Source organism: Portunus trituberculatus, chromosome 9 (assembly GCF_017591435.1).
Source record: "Portunus trituberculatus isolate SZX2019 chromosome 9, ASM1759143v1, whole genome shotgun sequence".
In the NCBI taxonomy this organism is placed as follows: Eukaryota; Metazoa; Arthropoda; class Malacostraca; order Decapoda; family Portunidae; genus Portunus; species Portunus trituberculatus.
The window spans coordinates 2,082,501-2,100,000 of NC_059263.1; the positions used below are offsets into that span (position 1 = coordinate 2,082,501).

At 45.0% G+C, this 17,500-nt stretch overlaps 1 protein-coding gene across 1 annotated transcript in view; it reads right to left on the reverse strand.

Annotated features, from left to right (window-relative positions):
- The window catches only part of LOC123501188 (serine/threonine-protein phosphatase 4 regulatory subunit 1-like), a 113,565-nt gene that overhangs the window by 12,418 nt on the left and 83,647 nt on the right, over positions 1-17,500 (reverse strand). The window contains 3 exon segments of the mRNA XM_045249844.1: positions 2,235-2,405; positions 8,620-8,766; positions 10,022-10,164. Coding sequence (XP_045105779.1) covers positions 2,235-2,405; positions 8,620-8,766; positions 10,022-10,164 — 461 coding nt within the window.

Sequence of the window (17,500 nt, forward strand, 5' to 3'; positions counted from 1 at the left end):
TAAGTACTACATCATTATTGCCATCACCACTGTTTTCAGGAGGAGGAGGAGGAGGAGGAGGAGGATTAATTTCTTTTTTTTTTGCATTGAGAGAGAGAGAGAGAGAGAGAGAGAGAGAGAGAGAGAGAGAGAGAGAGAGAGAGAGAGAGAGAGAGAGAGAGAGGACATGTACTCTTCCTCATCCTACTCCTCCACCTCTTCCTCTTCTTTTTCCTCTTCCTCCTCTTCTTCTTTTTATCCTCCTCCTCCTCCTCCTCCTCCTCCTTCTTCTTCTTCTCCTCCTCCTGCTCTCTCCCTTCAGCCAGGTAGCCACACGTTGTAAAATAAACGAGTTAGCTCAAGCAGGTAACCACTTAATAGGGCAATAGGCTGTTATGGGGGTTACCTGCCTCTCCTCTTCCTCCTCCTCCTTCTCCGCTTCATTTTTTTCTATTATTACGTTTCCCTATCCTTCTATTGATACTGTTTGTTTCTCTTCTCTTCCTCTTCCTCCTCCTCCTTCTTCTTTGTTGTGTTATCCAGGTATACCATTATCTCTCTCTCTCTCTCTCTCTCTCTCTGGAGGGGGGGAGGAGGAAGCGAAAGAAAGAGAAATGAGAGGGAAAGAAAAATAGAGAAAGGAGAGATAATACGTGGTGGTGGTGGTGGTGGTGGTGGTGGTGGTGGTGGTGGTGGTGGTGGTGATGATGATGATGATGATGATGATGATGATGATGATGATGATGACGACGACGACGACGACTGACAAGAGATGAACACTCAAATATCAATCGAGAGAGAGAGAGAGAGAGAGAGAGAGAGAGAGAGAGAGAGAGAGAGAGAGAGAGAGAGAGAGAGAGAGAGAGAGATGGAGGAGGAGGAGGAGGAGGAGGAGGAGGAGGAGGAGGAGGAGGAGGAGGAGGAGGAGGAGGAGGAGGAGGAGGAGGAGTACTAGAGTGTGTACGGTGCCTGAGGGAGGTCTGGGGGGAAGAGAGAGGGAGAGGGAGAGGGGAAGAGAAGAGAGGTGAGAGGAAAGAGGGAGAGAGGAGGAAGAGAGTGAGAGGGACGGGAGAGGAGTGCCAGAGAGAGAGAGAGAGAGAGAGAGAGAGAGAGAGAGAGGAGGGAGAGCTGTGTGCGCCGGTGTTATCTTAAAGCTGCTCTCCACCGCCCAGTCCTCTCTCTCTCTCTCTCTCTCTCTCTCTCTCGCTTTGATCCCACGCGTTAAACACACCACCACCACCACCACCTCTCCTCCTCCTCCTCCTCTTCCTCTTCCACTATACCACTCCGCCTCCTCCTCTTTTCCTCCTCTTCCTCCATATCGCTCTCTCTCTCTCTCTCTCTCTCTCTCTCTCTCTCTCTCTCCTCCTTTTCCATATTCCTCTCATCTCCTCCTCCCTTTTACTCTTCTTTATCTTTTCTTCCTCCTTATCCATATCTTGTATCATCTTCCTCCTCCACCACTACCACCACCACCACCTCCTCCTCTTCTTCCACAAGGCATTCTCTCTTCCTCTACCTCTTGCTCTCTTCTCCCTCTCTAACCCACCCTCCATCTTAAAGTCTCTCTCTCTCTGCTGCTCTCTTTACCCTCCTCCTCCTCCTCCTTCTCTCTTTAACTCCCCCACTCTCTCCCTCCTTCTCCCCCTCCCCAAAGTTTCCCCTCTTCTTCCACCATCAGGACCCATCCCCCCCCAATCTCCACTATGCCCCACGACCTCCCCACTTTCTGTTCCCGATGACCCAACCTATACCTACGTAGTGCCTACCTCAACGCTCTCTCTCTCTCTCTCTCTCTCTCCCCATTTCACCCATTAACTAATTTTTCTCCTGTGTTCCTCTTCCCCATTCATTACTACCTCCCCTGCATTGCTTATTGGTGACCTATTTGTCCCTCCTCCTCTTCCTCCTCCTTTGGTAGTCTGCCTTTCTCCCATCCTCCTCCTCCTCCTCCTCCTCTTCTTGACTTTCCTTCTCTTCAGCAAGTAATATTCTTTCTCTCCTCCCCTCTATTCCTCAGTACCTCCCTTTCCCTCCCCCCCTTCCTCCTCCTACTTTTCCTCCTTCACCAGTTTGTCTTTCCTTCTCTTCAGTAGGTAATATTCTTCTCTCTTCCCTCCTCCCCTCTATTCCCCGGTACAGGTCCCTCTCCTTCCTACCTCCTCCTCCTCCTCCTCCACCAGTTTGACTCCCTCCTCCCTTTTATTCTCCGGTACAACTCTCCTCCCTCCTTCCCTCCCGGTGCCTCCACTCACCAGTATCTCCTCGGTGGGTCTGCTGCCGACGACGCTGCAGAAGTCACCGAAGTTTGAGGCGCACACTTTCCTGACTTGGAAGAGCGCGTCTGAGCAGAGGGCGGTGAAGCGCTGGAGGAACAGGCGCTCAGTCATGTCCCTTCCTATGAGCGGGGCCATCTTAGACATGAGCTGCCGTGGGGGAGGGAAAGAGAGACGGAGAGTGAGACGAGGCGGGCGGTGCGGCTGAGAAGGGCTGGCATGCTGGACTGGTGGGCTGGTGACGCGAAGGAGCTTGGTTAGTGACGGGGAGAAGATTGTGTACTATTTCTTGAGGTGTGTGTGTGAGAGAGAGAGAGAGAGAGAGAGAGAGAGAGAGAGAGAGAGAGAGAGAGAGAGAGAGAGAGAGAGAGAGAGAGAGAGAGAGAGAGAGAGAGAGAGAGAGAGAGAGCACTCACTCACTCTCTCTCTCATAGGTATACAAGTGTGCTGGTTAATAAGTTTATAACACACACACACGCACACACACGAATACACACACACACACACACACACACACACACACACACACACACACACATTACCCATTTCATACCTTCACACTTAGCAATATTTCACCACATGTTCACCCTACCACACATTTACTAACCTACTACATCAGCTGCCTTGAACACTCAGCAGCAGCGCCCTACAACCACGACACTACGACGCATTTCTTTTATCAATCAGTAAGGCAGAGCTGGAGGGGCTGGGGAGGCTGCATGCGGAGGCTAGGATGCTTGAGTAATGTTCTGCAGTGTTGCCCCGTAGCAGCGCTCATCAAAGCTGGCTGTGATATGACCAGTAGACTCACACATCACACCCACTCTGACAAGCACCACCTTCAGGATTTTGTTGTTTTTTCCATCTTCCTCCTCCAACAGCGCCACTTTCACACTCCCGCCTTCATCTACCCGCCCCTCTGGTCACCCCTACCTGGCTGGCTCAGATGTGAAGGTAATATTGCCGTAACCTTTAGGAAGTCTAGGAACAATAACCTAACCTAACCTAACCTTATTCATTTTAGTAACACAAGTTCATAATAGATGTCAACCTTAGAAACACACGCACACACAAGTAGGTAAAAGTAATCTTGTCCATGTAGTAATGTGTCCGTCAGTCCATTCGGTAACACCCGTAACCAAAACACACGTAGAAACAACACCAACTCCGTAACACTACCGTAACACTGATTTCCATGGCCGCAACACAAGCACGAGGGGGAAAACAAAACCCGTAACAACAAAATTGAAGCCCGTCACACTCCAATACGTAACAAGCACACTCAGAAACCTAACTATCTCAATCTTCAACCCGTAACAACAAAATTCAAGCCCGTCACACTCCAAACAATAACAAACACACTGGGAAACATAACCACATCAATTCTACTCGTAACAACCCATAACAGAAATTTTCCAAGCCCGTCACACTCGAAAACACGTAAATTAACCCAAATACACCCAAAAGCACCTCTATTTGTCTTCGTAACACTAACCGTAACAGTTTTCTCTCACTTTGTAACACTACGTAACACTCCGTCCCACCACACTACCGCCAACAGCTCCCCCCCCACAGCAGAGGCAACACACGAGGGGACTAGTACAGCGGTGGCGGTGGTGCTGGTGGCGGCGGGAGCATCTGGCACCCTGGCTCTACCTGTGGCTGAGGCTCCGACATGGCACCTTTACACAGAGATATCAATGATGCCAGCAGGGAAGTAGTAATCTCTCTCTCTCTCTCTCTCTCTCTCTCTCTCTCTCTCTCTCTCAGCACTTCCTTGATTTCATTCTTCCATATTGACTGACTGACTTGCTAACCAACTCAACTGAAAGACTGACTCATTACTTAACTGACTAAATGACTGACTAATTCAAGCTGGCTGGCTGGCTGGCTGACTGAGTGACTAACTAACTGACTGATTGACTGGCTGGCTGGATGGCTGATTGACTGACTGACTGACTGACTGGCGGATAGACAGACTACCTCTTTAGTTGAGACAAAACTACCAAACTCCCCAACTAACCAAGTGATAGACAGACTGACAGACAAACAGGCTACCGAACTGAATGACTAAACAAAAGACTGACTAACTGACCGTCCATTCTCTCTCTCTCTCTCTCTCTCTCTCTCTCTCTCGGCACACACAGTCAATTAACCCGCTACACTACACTACTCCGGGTTATTATTTCAGGCTATATTTTCCTGCTGCCGCAACCATGCTACTACAATTATTGCTGCTGCTTCTGCTGTTACAACTATTTAACGTGGCGGTGGCGGCGGCGGTGATAGCTTTCCGTAAGGTTCTTTAATAACAGCGAGTGAAAAGTAAGTGATAGTAGTAGTAGTAGTAGTAGTAGTAGTAGTAGTAAAGCTTTATACCTTAAGTCTCCAATATAACAAACATATTAAACAAAAACGATAATAACAGGTACACAATGGCAATGAGAATACAACATACTATACAACAATAGCAAGAGGCGGCGGTCGCAGTGGTGGTGATGGTGGTGGTTGAGTAGTGGTGGTGGTGGTGGTGGCGGCGACAGTAGCAGTGGTCGAGGTCCTCGCTCATCAAAGCTGGCTGTGATATGAGGAGCACACACACATACAACAGCCACTTTGTGAGGCAGGACACACGCGGAGACTCGGAGAGCGGAAACACGGCTGGGCTGGGCGTCTTCTCACACACACACACACACACACACACACACACACACACACACACACACACACACACACACACACACTTTCAAAATACTCTAATTGGATTTACACGGGTTTTGAAGGACGAGATCAACATTTCTGCATTATCAACACCAGAAACACTCTTGAAAACCTGACTAACCTGGCACTACTCTCTCTCTCTCTCTCTCTCTCTCTGTCTGTCTGTCTTCAGGCAGCTCTCCCCGGCAGCTGAACTCGTCAAGTAGGCTGTGATATGTTCCGCAGCACCACACCACAGCAGACTTAACGGGCCCGCCACCGAGACTGTTCCCTGTGCTGTGGAGGGTGTTCTTGCTGTTGCTGTTATTCCTCTTCTGTGGCCTTCGCAAATGGAGGAGGAGGATGGTGTGCTAACGGGATGGAAAAAAGGTTACTGTTGCTATGAAGGGATGAGTCTTGTGTGATGGTGTGGCGTCGCGAAGAGGTGGATAAGCTAACGGCATGGAAGAGAGGTTACTGCTGCTATGAAGGGATGAGTCTTGTGTGGTGGTGGTGGTGGTGTGGCGGTGTGCCGTTGCGGGGGCCCTGGTAGCTCATCAAAGGTGGCTGTGATACGGCTCAAGTAACACCTTCGCGTCACATTCACTTTGACGACCACCAGAGCCCCATCATCTCTTCTTCCCTCTCCTGTTCTTTCCTTCTTTTCTTCCAATCTCTTCTGCGTTCTTCTTTTCTTCCAGTTTCTTCTCCGTGTCTTCATTTTAACGCCCCAGTCTTTTTATTCACTTCCTCAATCGTCTTCTTTGCCTTTCTCTTTACACACAGCTCGTTTGTCAACCTAACCTGTCCTAACCTAATTTCACTTTTTTTTTATTTAGGATTCAGCACTTAACCCCTTCAGTATCGAGACGCATTTTTACCATGAGTTTTGTGTATGATTAGACGATTTTATTGACATTAGGAAGGATCTATGGAGGTCAGAAGGTTAATGGCCACAGTCTTTCACTATTCTAATCTCTCCACCCCAATGAGTTTCTGAGGCTGTACAAAATCATCAAATAGTGACCAGAATGAATATGGAAACGTGCCATGGTAGTGAAGAGGTTAAATAAAATGTTGTAATCCTCGTCTTTTTTTTTTCAGTCTTCATTTTTACATATCAAACTCTTTCCTTTCATTAACATCTTATCTTATCTTAACTTGACCTGACAATTTGACCATTTACTCGTGTTTACCTAATTTATTACTCTTATTTTCCTTTTCTTTTCTTTCTTTTCATCTCGTGTTTCTTTAATTTCGTTCTTTTCTTTCTCCTCTTGCTTCGCTTCTATTCTTGTTTATCTTCCTTTGTTTTCCTTATTTTTTTCCTTTTTCTTAATTCTTGTCCTTAACTTTCCACATTCGATCTTTCCTCCTCCTCTTCCTCTTTCCACATTCGAGCTTTCCTCCACACCATCCTCCCTCCTCCTCCTACTCTTTCCCTCTCTTCTTCCTCTTTCCACATTCAACTTTTCCTCCACTCCATTCTTCCTCCTCCTCCCTCTACTCTTACCCTTCTCCTCCTCCTCCTACTCTTTCCCTTCTTCTCTTCCTCTTTCCACATTCGACTCTTTCTCCATCTCCTCCTCCTCCTCTTCTTGCATTCTCTCCGTCCACGTTTCTCAATAGGTAAAAAACATGATCACATTTTTACTCTTCTTTCCTTCACCTTATTTCAAATCTCGCCAAGAATGAGTGATGGGGAGGAGGAATGAGTGATGGGGGGGAACAGGGAAGGGGGAAGGGGAAGGGAGAGGGGGTGAGAGCATCAATCGGTATTCCCTACACGTGGGCAGGGAGAGGGACAGAGGGGAGGGGTGTGAGAGGGAGAGGAGGCAGGGAGAGAGAGTGGGAGAGGGAGGGAAAGGGAGAGGGATGGATGGAGGGAGGGAGGAAAGGAAAGGGAGGGATCAATACACCTAAACTCTCCCCTCCACGGTCTCTCTCTCTCTCTCTCTCTCTCTCTCTCTCTCTCTCTCTCACGCAGCTTTCTGGTTAAGTAACAATATAATTTCACGTTTTTCTCAATAATAACAATAATAACGGTAACAATGGCGGCGGCGGCGGCAGCAGCAGCAGCAGCAGCAGCAGCAGTAGTAGTAGTAGTAGTAGTAGTAGTAGTAGTAGTAGTAGTAGTAGTAGTAGTAGTAGTAGTAGTTATTGTTTAGAAGTCACGATGTCAATATGTGTTGTTTGAGGTGGTAGTGGTAGTGGTAGTGGTGGTGGTGGTGGTGGGCGTGGTTAGCAGTGTGGGCGTGTAGTGGCGTAGTAATAGAGCGTGGCGGGCATGGCGGATGTGGTGTGTTGGTGGGCGTGGTCTGGCAAGCGTGGTGTGTGTGTGTGTGTGTGTGTGTGTGTAAATGTGGGCGTGGCGGCATGGCAGTGAATGTGGGCGTGGCGAGGGGCAGCTGGTGACATTCTGCGCGTGTGTTGATGGGCGGACGGGCGGGCGTGGTTGTGGCGTGGTGGTGGTGGTGGTGGTGATGGTGGGCGTGAGGGACGTCGGGCACTGCTCATCAAAGCTGGCTGTGATAGGATAGCAAGCAGCGAGCTATGACAAACCAGTTTGATGCCAACACCCGACGCAAGATGCCGACACTTCACCCCTTACACTCTTCCTTTTTCTCTTCTTCCCTTCTCCTACACTTCCTTCTTTCCTCTTCACCAAGCTGCCTCTACCCATCTTTTCCCTTCACCAAACTGCTTTCCTCTTATTCAATTTTCTCTCTTTAGCAAACTGTTCTCTTATTTCTTTCTCTTCTTCATTAAACAGTTTCTTTTTCCTCCCTTTCTCTTTTACCTCTTCTCTTCTTTTCTCTTCCACAAACTATTTAATTCCCATTCTCTATTGTAAACTGTCCTATTTTTTTTCATTCTCCATCAAACTCATTCTTTTTCCTTCCTTTCTCTCTTAGCATGACTGACTAACTGGCGGCGACTTGCCCTAAGATGACTGACGTGGTGACTGGATGACTGCTGGTGACTACTCTAGACTGTCACGCGATAATTGGTGAACTAAATGACTAAAACATGACTGACTGCATGGTTGGGCCGCTGCGGAGAACTTGGTGACTGGCTGGCTGGTTGACTGGTGACTGGAGAGGCGCCCCCGTGAAAGACAAGATAGTGAGATGTTGCAATAATCGTACATCTCACTACCCATGTCTTTCACGGCGACTTCCTTCCTTCCTGCTGGTGATCCTGAAGAAGGCAGCGGCGGTGGTGGTGGTGGTGGTGGTGGTGGTATCAAATCAAATACTCTCAAACCTTCTTAAACATAATGAAGCATATACTAATTAAAGTTACCTACACGACTCACAGGTAAAGATGACCTCATGGCTTTAGTAAGAAGTCATTTATTCACACTCACACACTCTCTCTCTCTCTTGGTGTGTGTGTGTGTGTGTGTGTGTGTGTGTGTGTGTGTGTGTGTGTGTGTGTGTGTGTGTGTGTGTGTGTGTGTGTGTAGGTAAGAATGTTAGAGTGGCAATGGGAACGAATACAAAGAACACTATGAAAACAAAAACAAACACCACAACAACAACAACAACAGACGGAGGGGGGGAGGGAGGGGGAAGGGGCAGGCAGGCAGACAGAGAGACAGACAGACAGACAGACAGGTGGGGTGGGGTGAGGAGGGGGTGTAAGCAACAGACACACTCACCGCCACAGCTTCCGTCTTAAATTCGTCCAGCGCGTCCGTGGAGGTGAGGCTGAGGATGACGGGACACACCTGGTTATGCACCTCCTCCCGCCCCACCAGCTCCTGCTCCAGCAACACCAGCAGCGCCGCCTGGGAAGTCTTGCGCACCTACAGGACAGCAGACAGAGGACATCGGTATAGTGTTGGTAGAATGGTAGAATAGTTTTTCCTCTCTTTTTATACAATGTCGGGTTTATCAAGGTTATTTATATGGTAAAGGAGGTTTTATTACTATTATTATTATTATCATTGGTACAGTGTCGGTAGAAATAGAAAAGGGAAGGAAGGAAGGAAGGAAGAAGGAAGGGAAGGAAGGAAGGAAGGAAGGGAAGGGAAGGGAGGAAGGAAGGGAAGGGAAGAAGGAAGGGAAGGGAAGGAGAGGAGAGGAAGGGGAATAGGGAATTAACTGGATTGGTTGTGGGAAAGGGGAGGAAGGAAGGGTTAAAAATGAGGAATGGGGAGGGTGTGACTGACAAGTGCGGAAATTTACGAGAGAGAGAGAGAGAGAGAGAGAGAGAGAGAGAGAGAGAGAGAGAGAGAGAGAGAGAGAGAGAGAGAGAGAGAGAGAGAGAGAGAGAGAATAAAAAGCAAATGAAAACACTAACACGAATAAAAATGAAACACACACACACACACACACACACACACACACACACACACACACACACACACACACCAATGAATGAATGAACGAGTAAGCAAACAGGTGAGCGAATGAATTAATGAACGTAGTAGGTAGGTAGGCAGAGTACCAACCCACACCTTCCCACCTGTCTACCTGCCCACACCTTGATTAATGAGGCCACTGAGGCGGGAGATCACGTGGGGCCGAGTTTAAAAAGGGCGGGACTTAAAAATTACTGTCAGGAACGGAAAAGAAGAGTGAGGGGAAAAATAAGGCTGGGAGGAGGAGGAGGAGGAGGAGGAGGAGGAGGAGGAGGAGGAGGAGGAGGAGGAGGAGTTGAGTCTAGTCTGGTGTAATTAACTACCTGTCTGAAAAAGTAAAAGGATGATGAGAGAGAGAGAGAGAGAGAGAGAGAGAGAGAGAGAGAGAGAGAGAGAGAGAGAGAGAGAGAGAGAGAGAGAGAGAGAGAGAGAGAGAGAGAGAGAGAGAGAGTACTTCCCATCATCACCATAGTACATCACCAAGTTTTCCTCGTATTGACCTGATTATTGGGGTCAGCGAGGTGAGGTAAACTGAGATGAGGCAAACTGAGGTGAGGTGAGGTGAGGCAAGGCAAGGCAAGGCAAGGTAAGGTAGGGTAGGGTAGGGTGAAGTGAGGTGAGGTGATGTAAGGTAAGGTAAGATCATATTAGGTTAGGTCAGGTCATCACCACAACAACAAGTTTCTGCGGCACTCACCTGGTTGTTGGGGTCGGTGAGGTAGCGCACCACCATGGGCACCAGGTTCCCCGCCACCACGCCCCCCAGGCTGGTTGGGTACTCGTGGCACAGCACTGCGATCTGCGGCACCTGCTCCATCAGCTCCGTGCGCACCGCGGCCTCTGTCACGGAGGAGAGAGACGTCCACGTAAGTTAACCCCTTTCAGGACTGGGACACATTTTCACTTTGAGATTTGTGAACTATTAGATCATTTTATTTACACTCAGGTGGGACGGTAATGTAATGCAAGGTAAGATAAGGCCAAGCAAGTGAGGAAAGACAAACCTAATCAAACTACCTCATCTAATTTAACCACTACAAACACACCGGACGTATAAAAAAAAAAAAAAAAAAAAATCAACACACACAAATAGACAAACAAAAGACACAAACACGAACACTACACACGCAATTACATCACATTCACGAACCAATCACCACAAAATTTCCGAAAGTCCAAACAGGTGTAAGTAAGTAAGGGCCAGATGTGACAGTGACGGACAGATGAGAGGGAAAGGTGTGAGTGATTACCAGGTGAGATTAGGCAATGAGTACACGGAAGTCAGGTGTGAGCAGGTGAGTGGGGGCCCATTAGCAAGGCGAGAGGTGAATACAAACATGAATCAGAGAGAGAGAGAGAGAGAGAGAGAGAGAGAGAGAGAGAGAGAGAGAGAGAGAGAGAGAGAGAGAGAGAGAGAGAGAGAGAGAGAGAGAGAGAGAGAGAGAGAGAGAGAGAGAGAGAGAGAGAAAATGGAGAGGGCAGAGGAGGAGGAAAAGGAGAGCAAGGAAAGCATGGATGAGTAAGCGGGTGAAAGTATGATGCATTACAAGGAGGAGGAGGAGGAGGAGGAGGAGGAGGAGGAGGAGGAGATGATGAATAAGAGGGAAGAATACTTAAACGCGGTGAAGGATGAGTAAGAGGGAAGATGTGGCGGAGGAGGAGGAGGAGGAGGAGGAGGAGGAGGAGGAGGAGGAGGAGGAGGAGGAGGAGGAGGAGGAGGAGGAGGAGGAGGAGGAGGAGAGGTGAGTCATGGGGAAGAAGATGAGGAGGAGGCGATAATTTCATCTGAGGAGGCAAAAAAGGAGATGAGAGAAGAGAAGGTGAGAGAGAGAGAGAGAGAGAGAGAGAGAGAGAGAGAGAGAGAGAGAGAGAGAGAGAGAGAGAGAGAGAGAGAGAGAGAGAGAGAGAGAGCAATGGAGGGAAATGGGAAACGTTAAAAGATATGGAAGAGGAAAAGGAAGACGAGGAGGAGGAAACACACTTACACCTACAACAACACAGGTAATACTGAGCTCCTGATTCTACCTACTCACACACACACACACACACACACACACACACACACACACACACACACACACACACACACACACACTAGCAGGTGAGAAAAGGAAGGTCAGTGTTAGCATCTCTCTCTCTCTCTCTCTCTCTCTCGACCTTGACACAGTTATGCCTTTGTTGAGAGAGAGAGAGAGAGAGAGAGAGAGAGAGAGAGAGAGAGAGAGAGAGAGAGAGAGAGAGAGAGAGAGAGAGAGAGAGAGAGAGAGAGAGAGAGAGAGTTACAGTGCTGAACTCTTGAAAAATAACGATGATGATGATGATGATGATGATGACTATAATACAAACACACACCAACAAAGTGACGCAAACGCACATTAAACCCAATAATTCACCGCAAACCACACACACACACACACACACACACACACACACACACAAGCATCCTAACGATGCAAAACAAACTCAAAACAACACAACACTGACGAAATTTTACAATAATTCACCACAACCTAACCTAACCTAACCCAACCTATCCTACTCTAACTTAACCTATCCCAACCCAACCTCAATTTAACCCCTTCAGTACCAGGACACAATTTTACCTTGATATTTGTGTACCACTAGACCATTTTATTGACATTAGCAAGTGTCTATGGAGGTCAGAGGATTAATGGCCAGTCTTCACTATTTTAACCCCCCATGAGTTTCTGAAGCTGCATAAAACCAACAAACAGTAAGCAGAATGAATATGGTAACGTGTCATGCTACTGAATTGGTTAAGACACTGAACTGGTCACTCTAAACAACACACACAGAAATATTTAGACTCAAAATCTACGCAACAAAACGAGGGAATAATTTTAACACAAGCCAAAACGAAAAAAAAAAAAAAGTGTGTTGCTGTATCCTTGAGTTCGGTTTTGTGTCTCTTGTCTTCTGTGTTTAACCTCCACTATTTCAAAAGGTTTTCTTCAAATGTACACGAGTTTTTTAAGGTGTTTTTTACGGTTCTAGAGGCAGAATGACAAGATTTCTACATTATTAACTGTAGAAACACTCTTGAAAACCTCGCTAATCATCTCTGTGCCCTTGGAAAACAGTCTTAGTGAGAGCAAAGCGTTTTTAAGCAAGTTTTCATGTTCTAGAGGCAGTGACAAGATTTCTACATTATTAACTGTAGAAACACTCTTGAACACCCCGCAAATCACCTCTGTGGTCTTATAAAAATTTTGTGGTGGGAAAGCAAAACGTTTTTAAGTATGTTTTACGGTTCTAGATGCAAAGTGGCAAGATTTCTACATTATTAACTGTAGAAACTCTTCAAAACCCCGCGAGTCACCAGTGTGGCCTTGGAAAACAATCGTGGTGAGAGAGCAAAGCGTTTCTGAATACGGACCTTTGTTTCAGCTTTCGTCACTCAACTAACACCTGTGACCTTTCCTCCTTGTCACCACTGTCTCATTTGACCTTATTTCCCACCACAGCGAGCATAATAACACTCACATACAGTTCACGGCCTCGCTATCCTTTCCTTGACACATTCTAGTTACACACGAACCCACCAAGTATGAGGTATAGGTAAAAACAATCTTATGTCCTTTCCTCTTCATTGTTACTTATACCACAGCGCCTTTAACTCCTTCAATACTGAGACACATTTTTACCTTCATTTTTTGGGTGTAGTTAGATGATTTTATTGACATTAGGAAGGGTCTATGGAGGTCAGAACATTAGTGGTCAGTCTTTACTATTTTAATCCCCCCCACATAAGTTTCTAGAGCTGTATAGTCACCACACAGTAACCAGAATGAATATAGAAACGCGGCATGGTACTGGAAGGGTTAAAGACTTTCTACAGTGTGTGAAGAGTATAATTGTATTCATTCTTGATAGGCTTTTTTTTTATCTTCATTTTTATTTTTGTTATTTATTTATTCTTTTCCGTTTACGTCCGGTTCCCATGTCACTGTGTTCGTTCTCGATAAGCGCCACAAGTAAATGAACAGAAGAGGGTTTTGTTTAGGCCCACATGCTGAAACACCTCGCTCTCTTACCATAACTATTTTCAAAGGCCACAGAGATGATTAGCCTGGTTCTCAAGAGTGTTTCTCCAGTTAATGATGTAGAAACTTTGTTAATCCGTTACTAAAACCGCAAAAAAACATCCTTGAAGACCCGTGTCATTTCAACTAGAGCCTTTGGAAAGTAGTGGAAGTGTTTTAGAATATGACTCGAAACAGCGGCAAGGCGGTCTGTTCTGGTGTGTTGTGTTGTGGTGTGGTGTGTGTGGTGTGGTGTGGTGTGGTAGTGTGTTGTGGTGTGGTGTGTTGTTCTCAAACACTTCTGCGCTTTACCTCCACAATTTCAAGACTTAACTTAAATTTACACGAGTTTTTAAGGTGTTTTTACGGTTCTAGAGGCAGAGTGACAAGATTTCTGCATTATTAACTGGAGAAACACTCGTAAAAACCCCTCCAATCATCTCTGTGGCCTTGGAAAACAGTCGTAGTGAGAGAGCAAAGCTTTTCTGAATACGGGCTTAGATCTTGTCACTCTCTCACACACACACATATGCAAAGGCTACAACGGGACAAGAGCGCTCAGCTAGAATGAATGACACGCTTCCGTCTTGGTGCCCTGGTGACGTGGTAATGCGATACACGTGAAAGGCAAAAGAAATTCTAGCCACGGTGAAAGTTTTAAAAGGTCATTCATTCAAAAGTTCCTGCCATCTTACTAACCAGATTTTTTTTCCTTCGCGTCTCAAAAAGAATGAATGACGTGTGTTTATTGACTTGATACTCGATGAAACTAAAATAAAGAAGGAATGACGTGTGTTTATTGATTTGTTACTCGATAAAACTAAAGTAGAAAATATAATTCAAAAGTTCTTGGCATCTTACTAACCATTTTTTCTTCCCTCGCGTCTCAAAAAAGAATGAATGAAGAGTATTTATTAATTTGTTACTCAATAAAACTAAAAGAAAAAGTTAACATGAAAGTTCTCGACAAGTACGTAACTCACGAGTAATTTTCCTTTCCTTCCGTGTATGAGAACATCTTACTGAATCCGTACATTGATCGGAACTTACTTCGCCATAGCCAAAGGAATTCCAACCAGTTTAAAACGTAAATTTTTTATCTATAACTTACAATTGAAGTCTACCCGCGCATCACAAAACGATCTTCATCAATTAACGAAAGCTAAATGTAACCTCTTCAGTACTGGGACACATTTTTACCATGAGTTTGTGTACGATAAGACCATTTTATTGAGATATGGAAGGGTCTATGGAGGTCGGAAGATTAATAGCCATAATCTTCACTATTTCAATCCCTACATAAGTTTCTCAAGTTGTATAGAATCACCAAATAGTAAGCAGATTGTGTGTGTGTGTGTGTGTGTGTGTGTGTGTGTGTGTGTGTGTGTGTGTGTGTGTGTGTGTGTGTGTGTGTGTGTGTCATAGTAAGTACACGTGGCTAGCGAAGACTTCAACGCTCCGTCAGTACCGTGATGTAATTCAATGCTCCAGTACTAAGGTGTAATTCACATGTAATTCAACACACTCTCTTAGTTCTGAGGTGTAATCTAATGCTCCCTGTTAGTGATTCGGTGTAATTCAATGATCTCTCTTAGCTGAAGTGTAATTTAAAGCTTCCAATGTACTGAGGTGTAATTCAATGCTCTCTGTTAAAACTCAGGTGTAATTGGACGCTCTTTCTTGTTTTAGAGGTGTAATTCAATGCTCCTAATGTACAAAGTTGTAATTCAAGGCTATATCTTAGTACTGAGGTGCAATTTAATGCTCCCAATGTATTAAGTTGAAATGCAATAATCTCTCTTGGTACTGGTGTAATCTTATGCTCCGTGTTTGTACTAAGGTGTAAATGAACTGTTTTCTGGTGTAATTCAAGGCTCTCTCTAGTACTGAGGTGTAATTCAAGTCAGTCTCTCTCTCTCTCTCTCTCAGTTCCGAAGTGTAACTGAACGCCCTGGCTGTTCTGAGATAATTCAACGGTCACCTGTCCAGTCCAATTAATTAATCACCTGAGTTTCAAAGTTTAATCAATCATCTCTTCCTTCAATACTTTTCTTTTTGATTGCTTTTGTTACTTGCAATAATTTTTTTGTATCATCTCTTTTTTCTTCCGTCGCTTCTAAATAACTTTCATCACTTTTTAATCGGTGTCACCTCAATCCACTGTTTCAACTTACTAATAAATGTGTCACTTTTTTAACTGTACTTCGTCAATTTCTAACATGATCTATATTTTTCCCCTCGCTATCAATCAGTCACCGTTCACTGGCCACCTTGTCTATGTCCCTATTCTCAGGCGTTTTGCTTTCTAAAGGCTCCAGTTAAAGGGACTCGTGTTTTTTTTATACAGTATTTCTATGGTTCTGGTGATAGATTGGTAAGATTTCTAGTTTATTAAAAGAAATAGTCTTAAAAATTAGTCTCGTTGGCTCTGTGGCCTTGGAAAATTGTCGTAGTGAGCCGGGAAGACGCCACTACTTTCCAAAGGTTTCAATTAAAGATATTCGTGTTTTTAAGAGTATGTCTATGGTTCTGGTGATAGATTGGCAAGATTTCTAGAGTATTAGGAGAAACAGTCTTGAAAATCCGTCTAGTTGTCTCTGTGGCCTTGGAAAATTGTCGGAGTGAGCGGGGAAGGCGATGCTGAACACGGGCTAACGTTATATACACGAGATCAGCGAAGTGCACAGCGGTCATTGCATACAACACACTCAGCCGCCGCCGTCACCACCGACAGATACACACACGTCACTCGCCTATCACGTCACCTGTAACTGGTCGCCGCGTCACACACTACGACCATTGTTAGGCCTGTATTCTCACACACTTCTGCACTTCATCTCCATTATTTCAAAAAAGGCTTTATAGAAATTGACACTTTTTTTTTTTTTTTAGGTGTTTTTATGGTTCTAGAGAGAGTGACAAAAAAAACTACATCATTAACTGGGAATACACTTGAAAACCACGCTAATAATTTCTGTAGTCTTGGATAACAGTCGTGGTGAAAGAACAGAGATTTTTTTTTTTTTTTATGGTTCTAGAGGAAGTGACAAAATTTCTACATTATTAACAGGAGAAACACTTGAAAACCTCGCTAATCATTCATGTCACCTTGGAAAACAGTCGTGGTGAGAGAAAAGCGTTTTTAAGCAAGTTTTCAGGTACTAGAGGTAGAATGACACGATTTCTACATTATTAACAGGAGAAACACTCTTGAAAACCCCGCTAATCCTTTCTGTGACCTTGGAAAACAGTCGTGGTGAGAGAGAAAAGCGTTCTTCAGCAAGTTTTCAGGTTCTAGTAGAGATAGAGAGTGACAAGATTTATACAGTATTAATTGGAGAAATACTTTGAAAACCTCGCTAATCATCTCTGTGGCATTATAAAACAGTCGTGGTAAGAGCAAAGCATTTCTGAATAAGGATCTTCGTGTCACGGTTACCTGAGGCTGTGTGACGCTTATACTTATACTTATATACTTTACTCTAACCTAACCTAACCTAACCTCACCTGTCACATTTTTGCAGCTATTCGTCCTTGTTAAACTGTAATGATATGAATAATAACTATCATGAATCTGGATCATGTTACTTAACCCATTCAATACTATGACGCCATTCTATATTCATTCTGGTGACTATTTGGTGATTTTATACACATTCAGAAACTTAAGTGTGGGATTAAAATATAGTGAAGACTATGGCCATTAATCTTCTGACCTCCATAGACCCCTCCTAATGTCGATAAAATGGTATGATCGTACACGTTACCATATTCATTCTGCTTACTATTTGATGATTTTCTACAGCTTCAAAAACTTATGTGTGAGATTAAACTAGTGAAGACTCTGGCCATTAATCTTCTGACCCTTCCTAATGTCAATAAAATGGTCTAATTGTATATAAATCTCTAGGTAAGAATGTGTCCCAGTACTGAAGGGGTTATTTAGGGTGTGTGACGTCGTTTCTACCTAGAACAGTAGTTAATCTCTGTGTGTGTGTGACTGTGTGTGTGTGGGAGGTTAATTAATGTTGTTACCTAGATGGAAGGTGTGTGACGCTGTTTCTACTTATCTACTTTATTTACTGAGGGACACAGGTCGAGGCAACAAAAAACGCAAAAAATAACAAAAACAA